A 16,574-nucleotide genomic window follows, 5' to 3' on the forward strand; every position below is an offset into this window, starting at 1 on the left:
TTGTTTATGCATTCCATGTCTACTGGATTGATTTGACTTGATCGGGTTGTGAAAATGGTGCAACTTAACGACTTAAACCATCACCACGAGCCCCAAGCACGATTTCAGAGGCCCCGTGAACTCTCCCCCCTCCTCAGTCCAACAATTACACCATCGAAGAAGGCATAGAAGAATGTTAGGTTGTTTTAAAGTGAGTAATCCATTGTGTGAGGAGGAGAGAGAGAGGAATATCTGAGTGGTTTAGTGAACCTATACAGCGCATATAGGACAAATAAAATTTTTGGAGCATTTCGAGCATAATACTCAAATAATTTTTTCTCCGCATCATCTTGTGAAAAATAAGTAAATATATACGCGATTGTTAATTATTGCCGTTTGCATCACGGTTACCATCCATGCTCGCATTCACATGTGTCGGCAGCGAAGGGTTTTCAGTCATTTTTCAATGTTCACAAGTGAAATAGCAGTTACTCCCCAAGTTTAAGTTTATTCGGAATACAAGTAGTGCCTACATTTTGAATACCACAGCTTATTCCCATCCTTTTAATATAATAAGAAGTATTTTAATTTTTACCTTGTAAAAAGGGCAATTGTTTCATAAAAGAAGAATTTTTACATCATATTTTTCGATTTGCTTGAATTGCTTTGAAGACAAATATAATTTTTCACATAAAGAAGTTGCGAGATACCTATTTATGGTCATGAGGCATGGGCATGGGAGGCTTTTAGACCATAATGCGTTGCAGAAAGTGTTGTCCATTTCTTTCTGGGGAATACATACTCGTTCATTAGTATTGTTCAGTCTTTTTTTTTTTTAATAGTTCAAGTAACATCGGCATGGCATCATGATTGTGAGTCAACCATTTACGGTGGTCATGGAAAACATTATTTACCTGCCCTTCTGAAATGAAAAAAGGAGTATATTTGATTATTATTAAAGGTATCATGATATTTTTGGAGCATTTAGTGAATCACTCCGCCTGCGCCCCTACCAACTTGAACTTACCACTTCAATTCACAGCAGCACCCATTCTCATTTGGCCCTTTCATTCTATCCATATCCTTACTTTCATCCTCCCCCTCACCTCAAATCCCTTCATCATCGATAGCACTTCTTTCTCTCTCCATCCACCTCACCATCTCCATTCTATTTCATTCTCACATCTCGAATGCTTTCATTCTTTTCTGATCCCTCTTTTGCCAGCATATAATAGTGTCCGCATCGTTAAGTACTACACCCTAATCACTATAATTGGTAGCTAAAAAAATATATTGTAATTGCCCAGAAATAGTCATCACCTACCCAGCACAGTATATTTTTATCATGGTAAAATCGTTCTCGGAGAGTAGGTCAAATGTATGTGATGCAAAAAAGTTTTAGCCAATGTTTCAGTTTATTTTAAACTATCATCAGGGCTATGAAAGAAAACATGAGAACAATATAAAATACAATAATATACAATATTTTTACATAAATAAATGTTACGATAGAGTTTTTTTACCACAATATAATTTTTTTTAAATATATTGTAACTCCACGGGGTCATCAGATGGAGAGTAAGCCAGCGCGGTTGCGGGTCAGGGGAGTAAGGGAAAATACAGAACTGGCACGCGAGAGAGCTCAACGCACGTAGTGAGGCAGTTGTTCCCGGACGACGAGAGGGGAAAAAAAGGAGGGGAAGCGGAGGAGGTGTCAGTTTGGAGGCGAGGCCCGGTGGCTCGCTCTCTCTTCAACCACGGCAATGAAAGGATCTCAGCCAACCTTGCCTGGCGGAAGGTTGGCGGTGACCAGAAGGGCTGATTGCATGGTGAAACAACGATCCCAATTCTGAGCGGCCGTATCGCCGGAACAGCTGTTGGAGTTTCGCCGTGACGCCAGGAGTTATCCTGGAGTTCCACCAGGACATCAAAGCTGTGAGCCCCAAGTACTTGCCCTGCCCGTAATGTGTCGTGTCGAGTTCTCTCGCGATTTGGTATGATGTCAATGAGGGAATGGGGGGTATGTTTTCCGAGTTCCGTATTTTGGTTTGCTTGGTCGCGGGCGTGTTACATGTGCCGCTCATTTCGCGTTTGCTTCTTCTCCACCCAAGATATTCATTTTCATCGCATGCTTGGTCTGTTTCTCTGTTAATGAAAGTAATTAAATTTCATGATTGTTTGTTAATTGTTAAATAAATGCTGTTATAGATAATTGTGTCCCGACCTTTCATTTGGCAATCTGTCACGGTTCTTCGGACGAGAACCTATTTCACGACCCGATTTACATTAGCCTGGTATTAGTTCGGTAGTGGTGTAGACCGAGGGACGGCGCCCGTATGGTTACAATATATATGTATAAGAACAGAATACACAAAAAATGTTGACATACCTTAGCTTTGCACACATTCATTGATGTTACGTTACTAAGCTATTACCAAACCTAGTAACCATTAATTTTGATTGATTAAATAAAAATAAACAAGGTTTTCGATGTCTGTTTTTTTATTACAACTGTTAATTGATTTAGATAAATGAACCATTTCTTTGAAAAGTCTTTTTCTCAAATTAACCTCATGATATAAAATTTCGGCGTTATCAAAATCAAAAACATGGCCATTGCTTATGCTGTGGCTACCAAGAGCACGCAGAAAAAAAACTTATTATATTTTTATTGTATGAAAATTATGCATGAGTAGTTTTGTGCTTGTATGAATATGATCAGTATCAGTTTTACCCATAAGATTGCCTCAGGGTATTCATTATGTGGATGTAAGTTCTATTATTGCTAAGAAACCACTAATATATAATAATGTGGAGGACATTGACATGCATGATAACGCCAGGTGCCAATTACGACTGCTTATAGCTGAAAAAATGAAATGAAAAAGGGGAAAGACTTCGTTTGACCTCTCTAAACATTAGTAATTTTGATTTCTCGTGTGATGAGACACGCCAGGGACGTGATGGCAAAATTAGCAGTGCCAGAATGCACTTCCCTTATTTTTTTTTACAAGTGAAATATTACTCCTTGTGTTCTAATATTACAAGTTATTATTTACATTTTATTACAATTTGTTTTGTTTTGGTTACAAATGTATATATTAGAAATTTTGAGGCAACAAAATTGATAGAAGTGTTATTTGACTATACAGTCTTTTGTTAACCAGTGGCAGGATGGCATTCCGGCACCATGACACCACTATAGACACTGGTAGAAAACTGTACAATAATAAATATCCCAAGGAAATGCTGTCAGGACTAATGATTGAATGCTATCAGGGTGAGAATTGCATGACTGAGAACTTATGCCTCGCCTTGTGTTCTGGCATTGGGAGTTGGGGAAGTTGTGAAGAATTTAGGAATCATGAAGAATGCCTCGGTAAGACTTGCGAATGGTGACAATAAGTCAAACTGGCTCTTTAAAGGCACAGAAGGCATAGACAATATTCAAAGTTTAAGCTCAGTGGAAAACGTTCTGGGGACCTCTGGGGACCGACTTTTGAAAAGGACTGTACCTTGGGAATTTTATGCCCATGGGACAGCAGGTCATACCAGGGGTGAGGTCAAATCTCTATTGCTCTTGTCAGTTTATTTTTTCAAAATTTAACAAGCTTGGGTATTTTATTTTCTCTACTACTCATTATACAGATAAAACCTCTTTTATATTAGGATATTTTGACAGTTGAAATTGATCAATTTATTCTACTCCAATACAGAAAATACAGGTCTCAGAAAAGGTCCATTTTACATCCATTGAAATTAATTTATCAATTTTTTGCTATGATAGTGGGAACTCTAGGGGGATTGGTGGCTTGAAAATGGCTGCCTCAGCAGTTCCGTCAATATTATAGGAAAAAGTGTCAAAGTTTTTCAAATGTGTTGTGAAAGGCCAAATTTCAGGTAGAGAATTTTTCAATTTCGCCTGGCTCTGTGTGGTTGACTTACTTAGGGGTTTCTTTGGTTATTTTCAAATACCATTGGACTCAATTTAGCAAGATGTACAGGTAAAATATGCACATTATTTTTAAATTCAAGGATGTGGCAAAGCTAGAAAAAAGAGAAGTAATAACAGGTTTTGGACTAACTTTAACTTTGTTCATTACTGGCACATTGAATATAGTTAATGGCATCCTATCTACCCCCTCTCAGACCGAACTTGTGTCTTCACTTCACAACAAGACATAATCCCCGTATCTGTATCTATGGGTGCGGTCCAAAGAGCCCTACATTCGCTATAAGACACTACAGATGGAAGTGCTCCGGAGCACTGGTCTGTAGGTGCTATGTTCGCTATGAGAATTTCTTCTTGGACCAGTCAGGAGTGAAGTCAAAATGGCAGATATGAACAAGTGCAGGCTAACTGGATTATAAGATCAAGGAGATGGTTATAATTGCAAATTGAGGCGATTATGCTCATTGATTATTAATGACTATGGTCAAATATCATTTAAATGAATTCTGTTTTCCAATATTGTGGTTCCACAAAGTAAAGCAAGAAGCTTTGGACTGCATTTCTCACACCTACCCCCAAATACCCCTTCCAAAGTAGACTCATTACCTTAGTAAAGTAAAAAATTGGTAACCTGCAGTGTACTTATTATGGTTAAAGACTATTATCACACATCAATCCATTCCAATTATTTCTATATCCTACTTTATTCTTTAGATTTTAATTCATGGCATGAGTTGATATGTCGAAATATCAACTCATTGCAGTTGTTTCTTATACTGCTTGCTCCTTTAAATATTTTTTTGTTGCCTACTGAACGTAAGGGCGGTTTTCAGACACATTTGAGTTCATTATGGGGGAAATAGGAGATTGTCTACAGAGAGATAGTGCTTGCTATTTATTGATTTAAATCACAGTTAAATTTACATCCAACCTGTGTATGCCTACTCCACTACTTTGGAGGCACCTCTATTGAAAAAAGCATCCAGATTCAGCGTCCAACAACTGCAACGTGAGTAATCTCTCCATGGCCTCAATCCTCTCTTCAAATTTCTGCCAAGAAATGACTCGCTCCTCCACTGACCCAAGTTTTCACGGGAGCATCTGGATCAAGGCAGGAAACAGGTGTATGACATTTGCCTTGACGTCACAGCTTAACCTGTAGCACTGGGTAGCGAATAACGGACCACTTGGGAGCTAGTTGGAAGTGCTCCGGAGCATTGGTAGCATTCATTGTACCGCACCCTATAAGTCCTTTTCCCTTTCTCCCCCTTAAAACTTAAGTTTCCTTCCTTTATCATAGTTCTTAGCTTCTCATCCCCACGTAGTATTCACTCCATTCAGATCCTCTGTCTCCTCCACATATCCTCAAGAATTTTCCTCACTTTGCCCTCACTTTATGGTGCTTTATCATACCTTTTTTTCTTCATCCAAACCACCTTCTCCATTCTCCTCCAAACCCTCATCTTGAATGCCTCCAGTCTTTCTCATCTTCTCTCCTCAATGCCCTCTATTCTTTACTGTTTAGCACTACACTCCAGATCAGGTTCTTCACTAGTCTTTTGTATGTTACCCTTCTTCAGCCTCATAATGTTCATTAGTTTTTTTAACTTTTCACCAGAGTTAACAGTAGATGTCTGAAACCTTTCAAATTTATTTAGAAACATTAGAACTGGAAATGAGAAATGCTTGGGGGTAAAAGCAGCAGAGTTATTAAAAATGTGTCTGTAGATATTTTTAATAGCTTTCAAATGTAGAATATCTGATTCAAAGTTTAAAAGTAGCATCCATTGATACTTACCCAGCATTGTTTTTGATAAATGTAATGAAAATTTATCAAGAGGAAATTCATTAGATATTTCCTATTGATAGTGACACAGACTCTTGATGATTATCAAGTCACTCAAAGTTAGCTCACAAACATTTGAAGATATGCAGCAAAGTTCACACAAAGGCTTCAAGTTGCTCAGTTTTTTTTCAGGTATATCATAAGTAGAATGAAAAAATTACAAATTTTCATCTCAAGCCCAAGCACTGCATTTTCTTTGGCTTAGGCTCCTGGAGCTGTTGCATTGGCCAACTATTCTTTCTGGGGCTTGATGCTGCTGTTACATGTTGCTGATAGATTGATAGATTAGATTTATGGACACTTAACTGTCAGCAATCCACTTGGACTCACATCTGATGAAGCAAAACTTGGAAAAACATGTGGGTTTCTGGACCTATATGTTAACCACAATTGTTGGTACCCTTACAAGATAATCATTGACTGATATTAATGTTCATCAAATAGTGATGTAAAGTATGATAAATTGCTAAAATTATTTAAAGTGCCAGAATGCAAATGATTGTGTAAGTCCTAAGCTTTTCCCTTTTTAGTCAAGGGTTGCTTGATCTTGTATTCACCCCTCCATGGATTCTTGTTGCCCACATATCTTGTGCTTATTCCTTTATTCCATGCGTCTTGGTGTTTTTTTATCCTTTTTCCATCTCATTGATCTTTTCCTGGGCCTCTCTTCCTCCATTCAAACCTCCTTGCACTGCCTTATTTTATGTTTCTTCCTCTTCACCAAATTGCTTTGCCGTTAAAGGTATCTTTCCTGATCCTCCTGCTTGCTGCCTAGAAGTGAGTACAGCCTTGCCATTGACACCCAAAGCTATTCTGCACCAACGTTGAGTCTGCTGAAAATAAGGTGGTGAATCTCCCAGAATGTACTCAGTACTAGGTTGCACACTAAATTCTAAGTTGAATTTATGCATTTCTTAATCCTTGGAAATCAATTTTCAACAGTTAGCGACCTGTTTGCACTGTTGAGACCATTGCACAGTGGGCTGAAATCGAAAAAAGCTGGCCAAAATTCACTGTAGCCTTAAGTATTGCTAAATGAATGAAACTTTTTGCGAATTGGGTATTGTATAGACACAATAAATCTTATTTACGAGGATTTAGTCCATTACAGTGTTTATGAGGGCAATAAAATTTAAAGAATAGGGGAAAGTTATGCGGGAACCATAGTTACCAGGGGCAAGTCGAAATTATGATTTGGGAATATCAAGGGAAATTCAGAATTTCTTCCATATTCAACTATGTTTAAGCTACTTAGTAGGTTCTCATAAGGTATATGATGATTGAAAATTGATATTGAGTCTTTTAAACCTGAAATTTTGGTCATTGAAGAGTAATAATAAAAATGAATACCATTGACAAATATTTTTATTGCAAATTTCTCGAAAACAAAGGTGTGCCACATTAAATTCTATTCTGAGTTAGAGGATAAAGACTCCTCATATTCTAAAATATTTTCACTCCTCACCAGAAGATTTTTCACCTCCTCTGGTAAATTTTTTACTTTACGGGGAACACCCGCAGAACAAGAAGTGGAAGGATCTGACGTAATCAGAAGCTTAAGGAATAGGTCATAGTTTGTGGCAATTCTAGAAATTTTCATGGTGTGTTTTTCGCAAATTCCATGGAAGTTGCTACACTTAATTCCTCCAGTGAAGTAGGACTTCTCAGTTTTATTTTTTTCTACGTTTAGCCCTCTCACTTGCACTGTTGAAATGCAGTGACGGTATTCCATGAGGAGAGCTCTCAGTTCAGCCTAAAACAATGGCAAATTACTACGAAATAATTACAATTCATGGACTATGGCAACAACGAATGAAATACTCGCGCAGTACATATTGTCATTTATCCGTAAACATTGGCATACATCCGAAGGATACGAAAATAGGAGATATTTTAGCACAGCGTCAGGAAGTGTCATTGGCTGTTTTACCCAAATATGATTCAACTTCAGACATCTACTGTTAACTCTGGTGAACGCATCTCACTTTAGAAAATTGATGAAAAACACTGTTTGAATGAAGGTCGCAAGCAAAGTTTTTAATTTCTCATCTCCTCCCAAAAATAGGTTTTAGTATAAAAACTCCAGTAGGTACTAACAATTTCTTCTGCTTGACGGTCCCCCTTCTATTTGCCAATATAACACTATGTAAATCTTGGCGAGTCACTAATGCTGTATCCATAACTGGGCAAATTAACCGTGAACGACCTTCGGCACAAACTTCAGCAAGGAATACTGAAGGGAGACTGATGCTGAGCACTCGGCTAGAAATGAGCGTGCTAATCGCATAGACGGCATATTTTGGGACCTACTAAACGGATGGTAAAAACCTAATTTGTAGAATGGAAACACTTGCACGTGTCCGTAGTAAGAGAACACATCTGGGTGCATTGGGGTAGCCGCCGAGGACAAACGGCTTGGAGAGCGCGCGAACTGTTAGGTTTTTACCATCCGCACGCGGCTCCCGCGGAAAGACCCAGGGATATAATCGTCAGAAGAGGGTACAAACCATAAATAACAGCAAATAAGAAGTAGTTGAGTACAATGCACTCACAATTAAGGGAAAATCCAGTCTCTCAAAAGGACTACAATGCATGTCATCCTAAGTTCCCGAGTGCCATATCCGTGTATTGCGGGTCACGGGGAGCGACAACCGCCCGACATCATTTTGCTTTACCACAAAAAAATCGGAGGGGAGCAAGTTGGAGCAAGATTTTTCTTTTCCGTCTTATAATATAGACTTCAGTCTAACTCTTGGTGTAAATATCTTAGGGGCGGCAAGTGGCGGTAACTACTTTCATCCTAGCATTAGGTAAAAAATTAACGAAAAACAGTGATATTTTTAGCAATTTATAAAGTTAATAAATAACAATTGACTAAAACAAAAGTTCACTCTTAATCAACTAAAAGAATGGTTCTATCAATAAATATGCTCAAAAATTCCGAATTATGAATTATATTCCATTGCATGGGGAACAAACGTTAAACTTTTACGTATAAATCGTGCACTCACAATTTCATAGATTTTTATTGATTTTTGGCAGGCTATAAAAATTAAACAAAAAATTTTGACAAAAAATTAAAATCAGTTTTACATGCCCAGGACCTTCTAAAATGATAATATACCATTCCAGGTTCAAAATGAAAAAGTCGATATTTTGATTTTTGGCCAGCTTTTTTTGATTTCAGCCCACTGTGCATTGGTGTGAATGCTGGCACACTTTGTAAAAATTATGCCTGGGTGCCACCGCCATTGAATTTTTACCATGAGCACACTCCTGTAGTGCCACCACAACTGCAGTCATCACGTGGATTTTGACTTTCGTAGCCTTATCATCCCCATAGCCTATCTGAACTTTCTCTTTCGCCAATGTTCAAATTCATCTCATGTGCATTCTTTGTGTGCTGGGTAGCACTTTCTTGAATCATGGCAGGTCCCACCATGGACTCGAAAAACTTCCCCTTCACCTTTTCTATATTCTTCTATCACACAGCACTCGAGGCACTTTTTTCTATTCATTGGTTAGCTTTAATGCTGTGGTTTGACTGTATTTTGTAACTGACCTTTATAATACAATTCGACCTTTAAACCCTTCTTACTACTGTATTCAATTTCTCTTCATTTGTTTTCTTAGTTCGTATTACTCTTCAAGTGTAGTAATACCTGCACCCCCTCACTCCCCCAAGTGTCTTTCACTCATAGTGCAAGTGATTCAACATCAATCTACTAATGCAGTCTGCCATTCTGCATTGCCTCTCTATAACTAAGTAACCATGTTTTAATTGAAACATATTCTTATGTTTTTCCTTCTTGTGTTGGTTACATTACATTACAGAATGCAAGAGGATACATAATGAATAATATCATCTTGTTTTATTGATGGCCTATAATCTGCAAATTTTCTCTAGTGAAGCCCATTTCCTATGCTACCTGCTATCTTCCAAGGGCTGTAGGGTGTAATAAAATTTATAATTTTTTCTGTTTTCCAGTAAGTTAGTTAATGTTTACAATTATTTAATCAATTTATTATTGTTAATACTGATTGCGATTTATTCAGATGCATACCTATTTGTAGAAGAATTTTGCCTGTATTATTTCTTAACCTTATGTAGCTAATTGTATGCTACTAAGCAATGGAATTTTGTTTTATTCTGCAGGAACCAGTGAAAATAGTGGTAAGAAAATCAGTGGAGAGGATAGTAGTAAGGAGGAGCTGGATAATGTTTATTTGATGCTGGACCCTCAATTCCATCCCATTGCTCCAGACACAACATGTGAAGAGTCAGTGAAAATATTTGAGCAGCACAAACAGGTTGGAATTTACTCTAGGAAATTCAATTTCATGAAGTATCAGCTTTGTATTTAACTGCCTCTTTGTGTTCCCATTTCCTAGGATAATTATATGTAGGCAGTAACACTTTTATCTCTCTACTCAGTTTATTACCATGTTTGTATTGATGTGGAAGTATACTAGTTTTAAGGTAATCTGCTATGTTGAGGTAATATTTTACTTAAAATGAACTTCAATTCGAAATGATGGAAGTATTTTTGTAGGTAAAATACTTAAGCAAATGAAGATTTCCATAATGCTAATTTTAAAAAATAATAAAAGATCATGGAAAGAGGAAAGTTAAAAGTCAAGGATAATCAATGAACCTCTCTCACTTTTCATCCATGAAACTTCTAAAAACAAATTACATATGAGTAGTACATGTTAGGACTTGAGTTCTCTTTATCGATTGGAAGAGTACTCATTTGATGTGTTTCTAAAGCATTAGCATGAGAATGCTTTTTAGGAGCAATGGAATACACAACCATGCGCTTAGTCATCTCTTCAGAAATCATATGCTGGAGATTGCTGACACAAATTGCTAATTTTGCCTTTCTTCTTTTCCCTGCCTTAACTTGGATATATATTTGAATAGAAGTGCTTTTCTTTAGGGGATCAGCTTTCAGTTTGATAAACGTTTCTTCCAATGAAATTCTGGGCCTTTTATTGCTCTCTGCTCATAGAGATTGTGTAATTAAAACTCTTTGCTGAGTGGAAGTTACTACAGTATGATTATTGTTATTATTTGGTAAGCATTATAGAATAGTGGTTCTCGGTAAATTAGAAGGGAAGACCTGTTTTTGTTGTGTAGTACTCCTATAAAGACCTTTTTCATCAATATTTTACTTATTTTAATGAATTTTTCTATAATTTCAGTTGGCCCAGGACTACTTGAAGGTGGAGACAGAGATAGCATTATTATCCAGGTACAAGGACCAATTAGCTGAAAAATTGAGTGAGGTTGAAGGTCTGCACCAGCTAGATCAGCAGGATACGGAGCACTATGAAGTGGAATTACGAAAGCTTGAGAATGAAAAGGTAATTAATGCACTTTGTAGTTGCTTGTGTATATATGTCTTAGCTCTGTGCATTTACTCCATCATTTGAATGACATCCAATGAAAACAGTAGGGGACCATTTGAAGTATTGCTTCTTCGAAGTTAGTCGAAGTTTTTTTCATAGGAATGTCCATTACCTGCTTAGTTAGGTTTCCTCATCTCCAGGGATGATAGCACTGCGGCACTCAACCCACTGATTGCAGATGCCCTGCCCCAAGCGACCTGCAAAGATGGCATTCCTGAATGACATTGCCTTCAATCTATTTTTGTAGGGCTAAACCCATCCCTTTCCATTTTTATCCAAATCTCCACAGCTCAACAGGGTTCAAGCCTCTTTCCAGTTAACTCCACACCTTCACACACCTATTTTCCCCAGCCATCACCCTCTGCTGGTGTCTAATTTGTTAGGTGCTTATCCGTCAATCATTTGCATTCAGATTGCCAAAAGAGAACTGTAAAATACTTTCATCTCACTAAAAACATGCTCGGGAAGGCTATAAGGATTTGGTGAGTGAATAACCTATGTTGTGTCTATTTTTTTTTGCATCTAAGACAACACTCTGGTAATACCGTAGATTAATACAGTGTGAATTATTGATTGGTGACTTTGAAGTCCGATTCAAGAAATTTAAAGTAGGAAAAAAAAAGAATTTCCAAGTGGTGAGATGATTTAGTGACCATCACAGCCTGAATTTGATTGTAACACGGAGACAGTCATGCCAAGAATTATGCTTGGAGTTGGTGGTTTGGCATTGACAAGTTTTCGATATTTAGGTGATGTTTGGACTATTCACAGCACGGATGTGGCACATCTCACGTTATAATTTGTATACGATTAACAATGCTGCAAGAAAACATGTTAGTGTGTGGTGAGATCTATGCCCAGCTCTGAAATGGCATCGATCAGCCTTACGGAGCACTAAACAGTCAGTCATGAGGCCATGGTGAGCTCTCAGCAATGCCCCCAATCAGCAACAGGCAGCCTGGTTCGTAGACAGAACAGTCTCCCAGCAATAAGCTAGGTTGTCCTTAATGTTGTGGCTCTTTACTACAGGCTTGGTGCCCATCAGCTGGGTTGTCATTCAGTTGAGTATTAGCCATCGATTTAATCAGTTCTGTTTTGTATATTGATTCATGGTGCTTAAGTGTTTAGTGGTTGTCGAAATAAACATGTACACCTATTTGTGGAGGTAATAGTTTTACCTTTACTTGTGAAATGGGTGTCCCTGATTACTTTTAAATTAACTTGTCATACACCACTCTGAAGAGATATATGTCGTAGTACCAAGCACAGACCTTGGCCTTGTTATACCCATATTTTTTACATGTTAATCATTGGCCTAATGAAGTTACAGTGCCACTACTCGTAATGAGATTCTTACTATATGCTGTACTGACTGAAACATTATTTCACTGTATTTAACTAATATTCAGAGCCCAAAAGGATGTTACCAACAATTAAAGTGTAGTTAATGGATGTATTACTAACAATAAAGTTGTGGAAAGCAGGAATACAGTGGTAGCTTGCTTTGTAGAGTAGTGTATGTATCTAGAGAATGACCTATGAATAAGAGTGGTATGTAAAGGTCTATATGGGAATTAAGGGTTTTTTTTCTTCACCTTCAGATATAACAAGTGCCTGAACTAGCAAGCTATTTCCATGGATTATGAGCACTTGTTAAACCAAGCTTCCATTGTATGTGTAAAGCATATTGATTGCTAAATTTTTTTCACATTTTCCCCTTGGTAAAAATGTATTGTCAAAATAGTGAACCAATTCAAGTGAAGTTGTTATTTTCCCTTCAAATCTCCAATGACTTTCTCTTCCTTTTTAGTTTTCCCAGTATAGTATTTCTCATTCCTCAAGAATTATGAGCAGCCATATAGCTTACCTCTGTTATTAGAATTCAAAATACATATCTATTTTGATGTTGAGTTAAATTTATTTAGATGGTTCTCATAGTGAAAAGTTTTATTTGTATTTCAGTAGTTATTCAGCTAATTGCTCTATGTTTTTTGACAGGAGAGCCTACTGCAGCTTCTCAGGAACCTTGAGACCCAGCTGGAGATCATTCACAGTATGAGGGGGGCACATAATAAACCTTCATGCTCTGGTAACATCTTGGATTAAGCATCTGATCCTTTGGCTAATGTGTCAAGCCAAGCATCATAGTTACAGGCTGAGAGAAGACTTCAGATGCACACACTTATGATCATAATGGATGAATATTCCAAAGATGGTCTGGAGTCATGCCAGTAGTATGTACAAATCTCTCGGCATTCTGTCACGATTGGTTTAAGTACCAAGTTGGTCAGCGTGCCTTTTGCAGCCCCTCCAAGGATACTTGTTGGACCATTTGGGAAGGGGAGCCTTCCGTCTTGGGTGGAAAGCACTTGTGGTTCAAAGTCAGTGCTTGCATTTGAGAGAAATATTGAGAGACCTTGAGGATCAAATTAAAATTAAAGAGCTATTGCAGTTTAGCTATTGGAAGTTCATCTTGTTTCACAGGTTTAAATAATCATAGCTAAACATTGTGATATTGAAATGAAGTATCTTTTTATAGCAACACCTTGAAATATGGGATACTAGTGTCTATGAAAGCACTAATAAGCCTTAAATTTTTGGCCATTGGCTTATGGCATGTTATGGCAGGGCAATACCAGTGACTATGTACTCAGATTTTTTTTTATAGGATGATTTCCTAGATTGTAGAGTATTAGAACTTCACAACACCACTGCATTTAATATGCCTTCTCTGATAGTCTCAGACCTGTCTTTGGTGTCTCCATCTCTTGTATGCATGCCATACTCAGTTGATGGTCACTCACATTAGTCAATTTTACTCTTGGTCCAAGTGATTGGCTATTGTGTGCAATTCTTTCACAATTTTTTCTTGACTATATTTAAGAGATTATTGCGTTGAAGCTACATTCATGTTGCTGGTCCATTTTGAAAATTATTTTATTTTCATTTACAAGGACGAAATAAGTGGCAAAATGGTTCTATTTGGCTAATAAGTTATTTTTATCATAAATACACGAGTGATAGCATTGTCACGTTTTTAGCACTTGCAGATGTGCTCCCTTTCAGATTCCTGCAAAATTTTAGACACCCAAGGGAAATCATTATTTTTCATCAGCCGCACTCATTGAAGATCCATGACATGCTGTAAGGTTAATGGATGTCATAATATGTCCCAAAATGAAGGTGTAAAAGACTTGTTTGCTGATCTGTATAGTTATTAAAAATTCCAAAAGTGATGGTGTTGCATTTGGACTCCTCAACATGTTCTTTCAGTGGACATATTTTTGATATAATGCTAGTTGTTAGCATTAGATGGTTATAATGTTCTTCATGATATATGAACAGAAAAAAAATTCAAAAAATTAATATTGACTCCAGTGACGTATGGTTTTTAGAAATGAAACTTGGCTGTCATCTCAGGCATGTTTCTATTTAACCTTTATGAATGCCTTGTTAATTAGGAACCAAGCTATAGCGTGAAGATATGTTCTGTAAAATTGGCATCTTATTTTGAGGATTAAAATAAGTGAAATCTCCATGGGTCCTCAATCCAGTCATGTTGGACAAAGTACACAACATTCCTGATCTCACCATAAAATTATTGGGCTCAATGTAAATAAAGCGTTTCGTGTGAGTGGTGTATTGTCTCTTACATACCTAGGAATGGAACTATAAAACGCCCTCTGAGAAATATACAAAGATCTGTAAGGTTCGTTTAGAAATTGAAATGAGATGAAAAAAAGCAATTGCAAAAAATAGTTAAATGCCTATGCACACATATGATTATAAAAAGTAAAGAAGTTTATCTAAATCTGGATTTGAGGATGTGTGAATTACCTCTACCACAAGATAAGTCAGCATGTGAGGATTCTGATAGCATATTTGTACCAACGGGGTACCCAGGATCAAGACGGGGGAAGGGGGTTGGGGTGTAAGCCATGGTTGTTCAAGTTGTAGGTAAGATTTAAGCATGGAAAAGGAGAATGAAATCAACATTTTAAGGAAACTATAACAACTCTTTATTAGTTTTTAAAATTATTTGCTTGAAGAAATATTCTTTTCCTTAAAGACATTTGCAATTTTTGCTTCTAGGGGGGCAGCTGGCCCCTCCTGCCCCTCACTGGGTACGCCCATGACTCGCTGTTCCTCTCCAATTGGAGTAAAGATGTATGGGTATGAAGCCCGAGGAGCTATTTGTCAGGTTTCAATCTCAAACTTTGAAGTATGAAAGCTATGGGGCTGAGAGTCCTTACTTAACTGTGTTAGATGCTATGGAGAAGTATAATTTGTGAGGTAACATTATGACATCATACACTACTATTGCATCTGGCGGGTTGCCTCCTTCGGCTAAGAATCATGTATAGATCCTTTTGGTTATCATAATGAATGCCCTGTGGAAATGCTTTCCCTTGTATATTTCTAATAGTCATTGCTTTAACATTTCAACCTCATGCTGGAAGACATTGGTAATTAGAAGGTTGCTCTTATTTGACTAGGACTAGTACTTGTATCACTAGTAACATGTAAGTTCTTTTTAGAATTTTTGTTCCATATACATAAAAGCTTGTAAAACTCCTAATGGGTTGACTCTGAATGTTCTATAATTTATTCCATTCATAAGCTGTGTACTTTTTTGTGATTGCTTGGATCCTGGATAATTTTCCTTGGACTTTGTTTCTTTGAAAGAAATGTTTACTTGGCCGGATGGCATAATTTAATATGGTTATATTCAGGAACATGATAGAAATGTAATCTGTTTTAGTGCATTTATCTTATGCTATGATGGCATGCCTGAGAATTGTTATGAAAAGTTGTATTTATGGAGTATACAATTTATTTATTGCAAGAAAACATCATCAGAGTAAAAAAAATTTTGCAATGAAGAAACTGGTCAACTTCTTATTTGAATGATTCACATTGATTTAGTTCACACCCTATGACTTGTCTATAGTTAATGCTATGGAATTTTTAAATCTTATTTAGTGGAATATTTTGCAATTCCTTCATCAGACCCACCTGCATAATTGATACCAATCTTTTTGATGATCCTTCTATTGCTTACTTTAATGTGTATACATATTTAGAATGTACCTCTTGATCCATTCCATTTACAGTTGTCATCAGGTTAAATTTTTATGATTAGCTGGTTGAGAAAATAGCACAGGCAATAGATCTGCTTTGGCTAGTCTTTGAGTCACTCGCACCTCTGACTTCCCTCCTCCATGTGCTGCTTTTTGTAATGACAAAGGAGCATGAATTTTTTTGTGGACCATTTCTAAAACATGATCACAGCTTCAATTTCTCTACTTCGTACTTGCTCATTGTATTCAAAATCAATGTACATTTTCCTAAAGTGGTGCTCTATTACCGTGATGAACTAATTAG

At 37.1% G+C, this 16,574-nt stretch overlaps 1 protein-coding gene across 1 annotated transcript in view; it reads left to right on the top strand.

The window, feature by feature from the left end:
• The window catches only part of LOC124170568 (mitogen-activated protein kinase kinase kinase 7-like), a 131,036-nt gene extending 116,119 nt beyond the window's left edge, over positions 1 to 14,917 (top strand). The window contains exons 10-12 of the mRNA XM_046549367.1: positions 9,934 to 10,088; positions 10,983 to 11,144; positions 13,188 to 14,917. Of these exons, the coding sequence (XP_046405323.1) occupies positions 9,934 to 10,088; positions 10,983 to 11,144; positions 13,188 to 13,295 (425 nt within the window). The 3' untranslated portion in view covers positions 13,296 to 14,917. The remainder of the gene's footprint in view (positions 1 to 9,933; positions 10,089 to 10,982; positions 11,145 to 13,187) is intronic.
• Positions 14,918 to 16,574: the final 1,657 nt, after the last annotated feature.

This window comes from Ischnura elegans, chromosome X (assembly GCF_921293095.1).
Source record: "Ischnura elegans chromosome X, ioIscEleg1.1, whole genome shotgun sequence".
NCBI classification, from domain to species: Eukaryota; Metazoa; Arthropoda; class Insecta; order Odonata; family Coenagrionidae; genus Ischnura; species Ischnura elegans.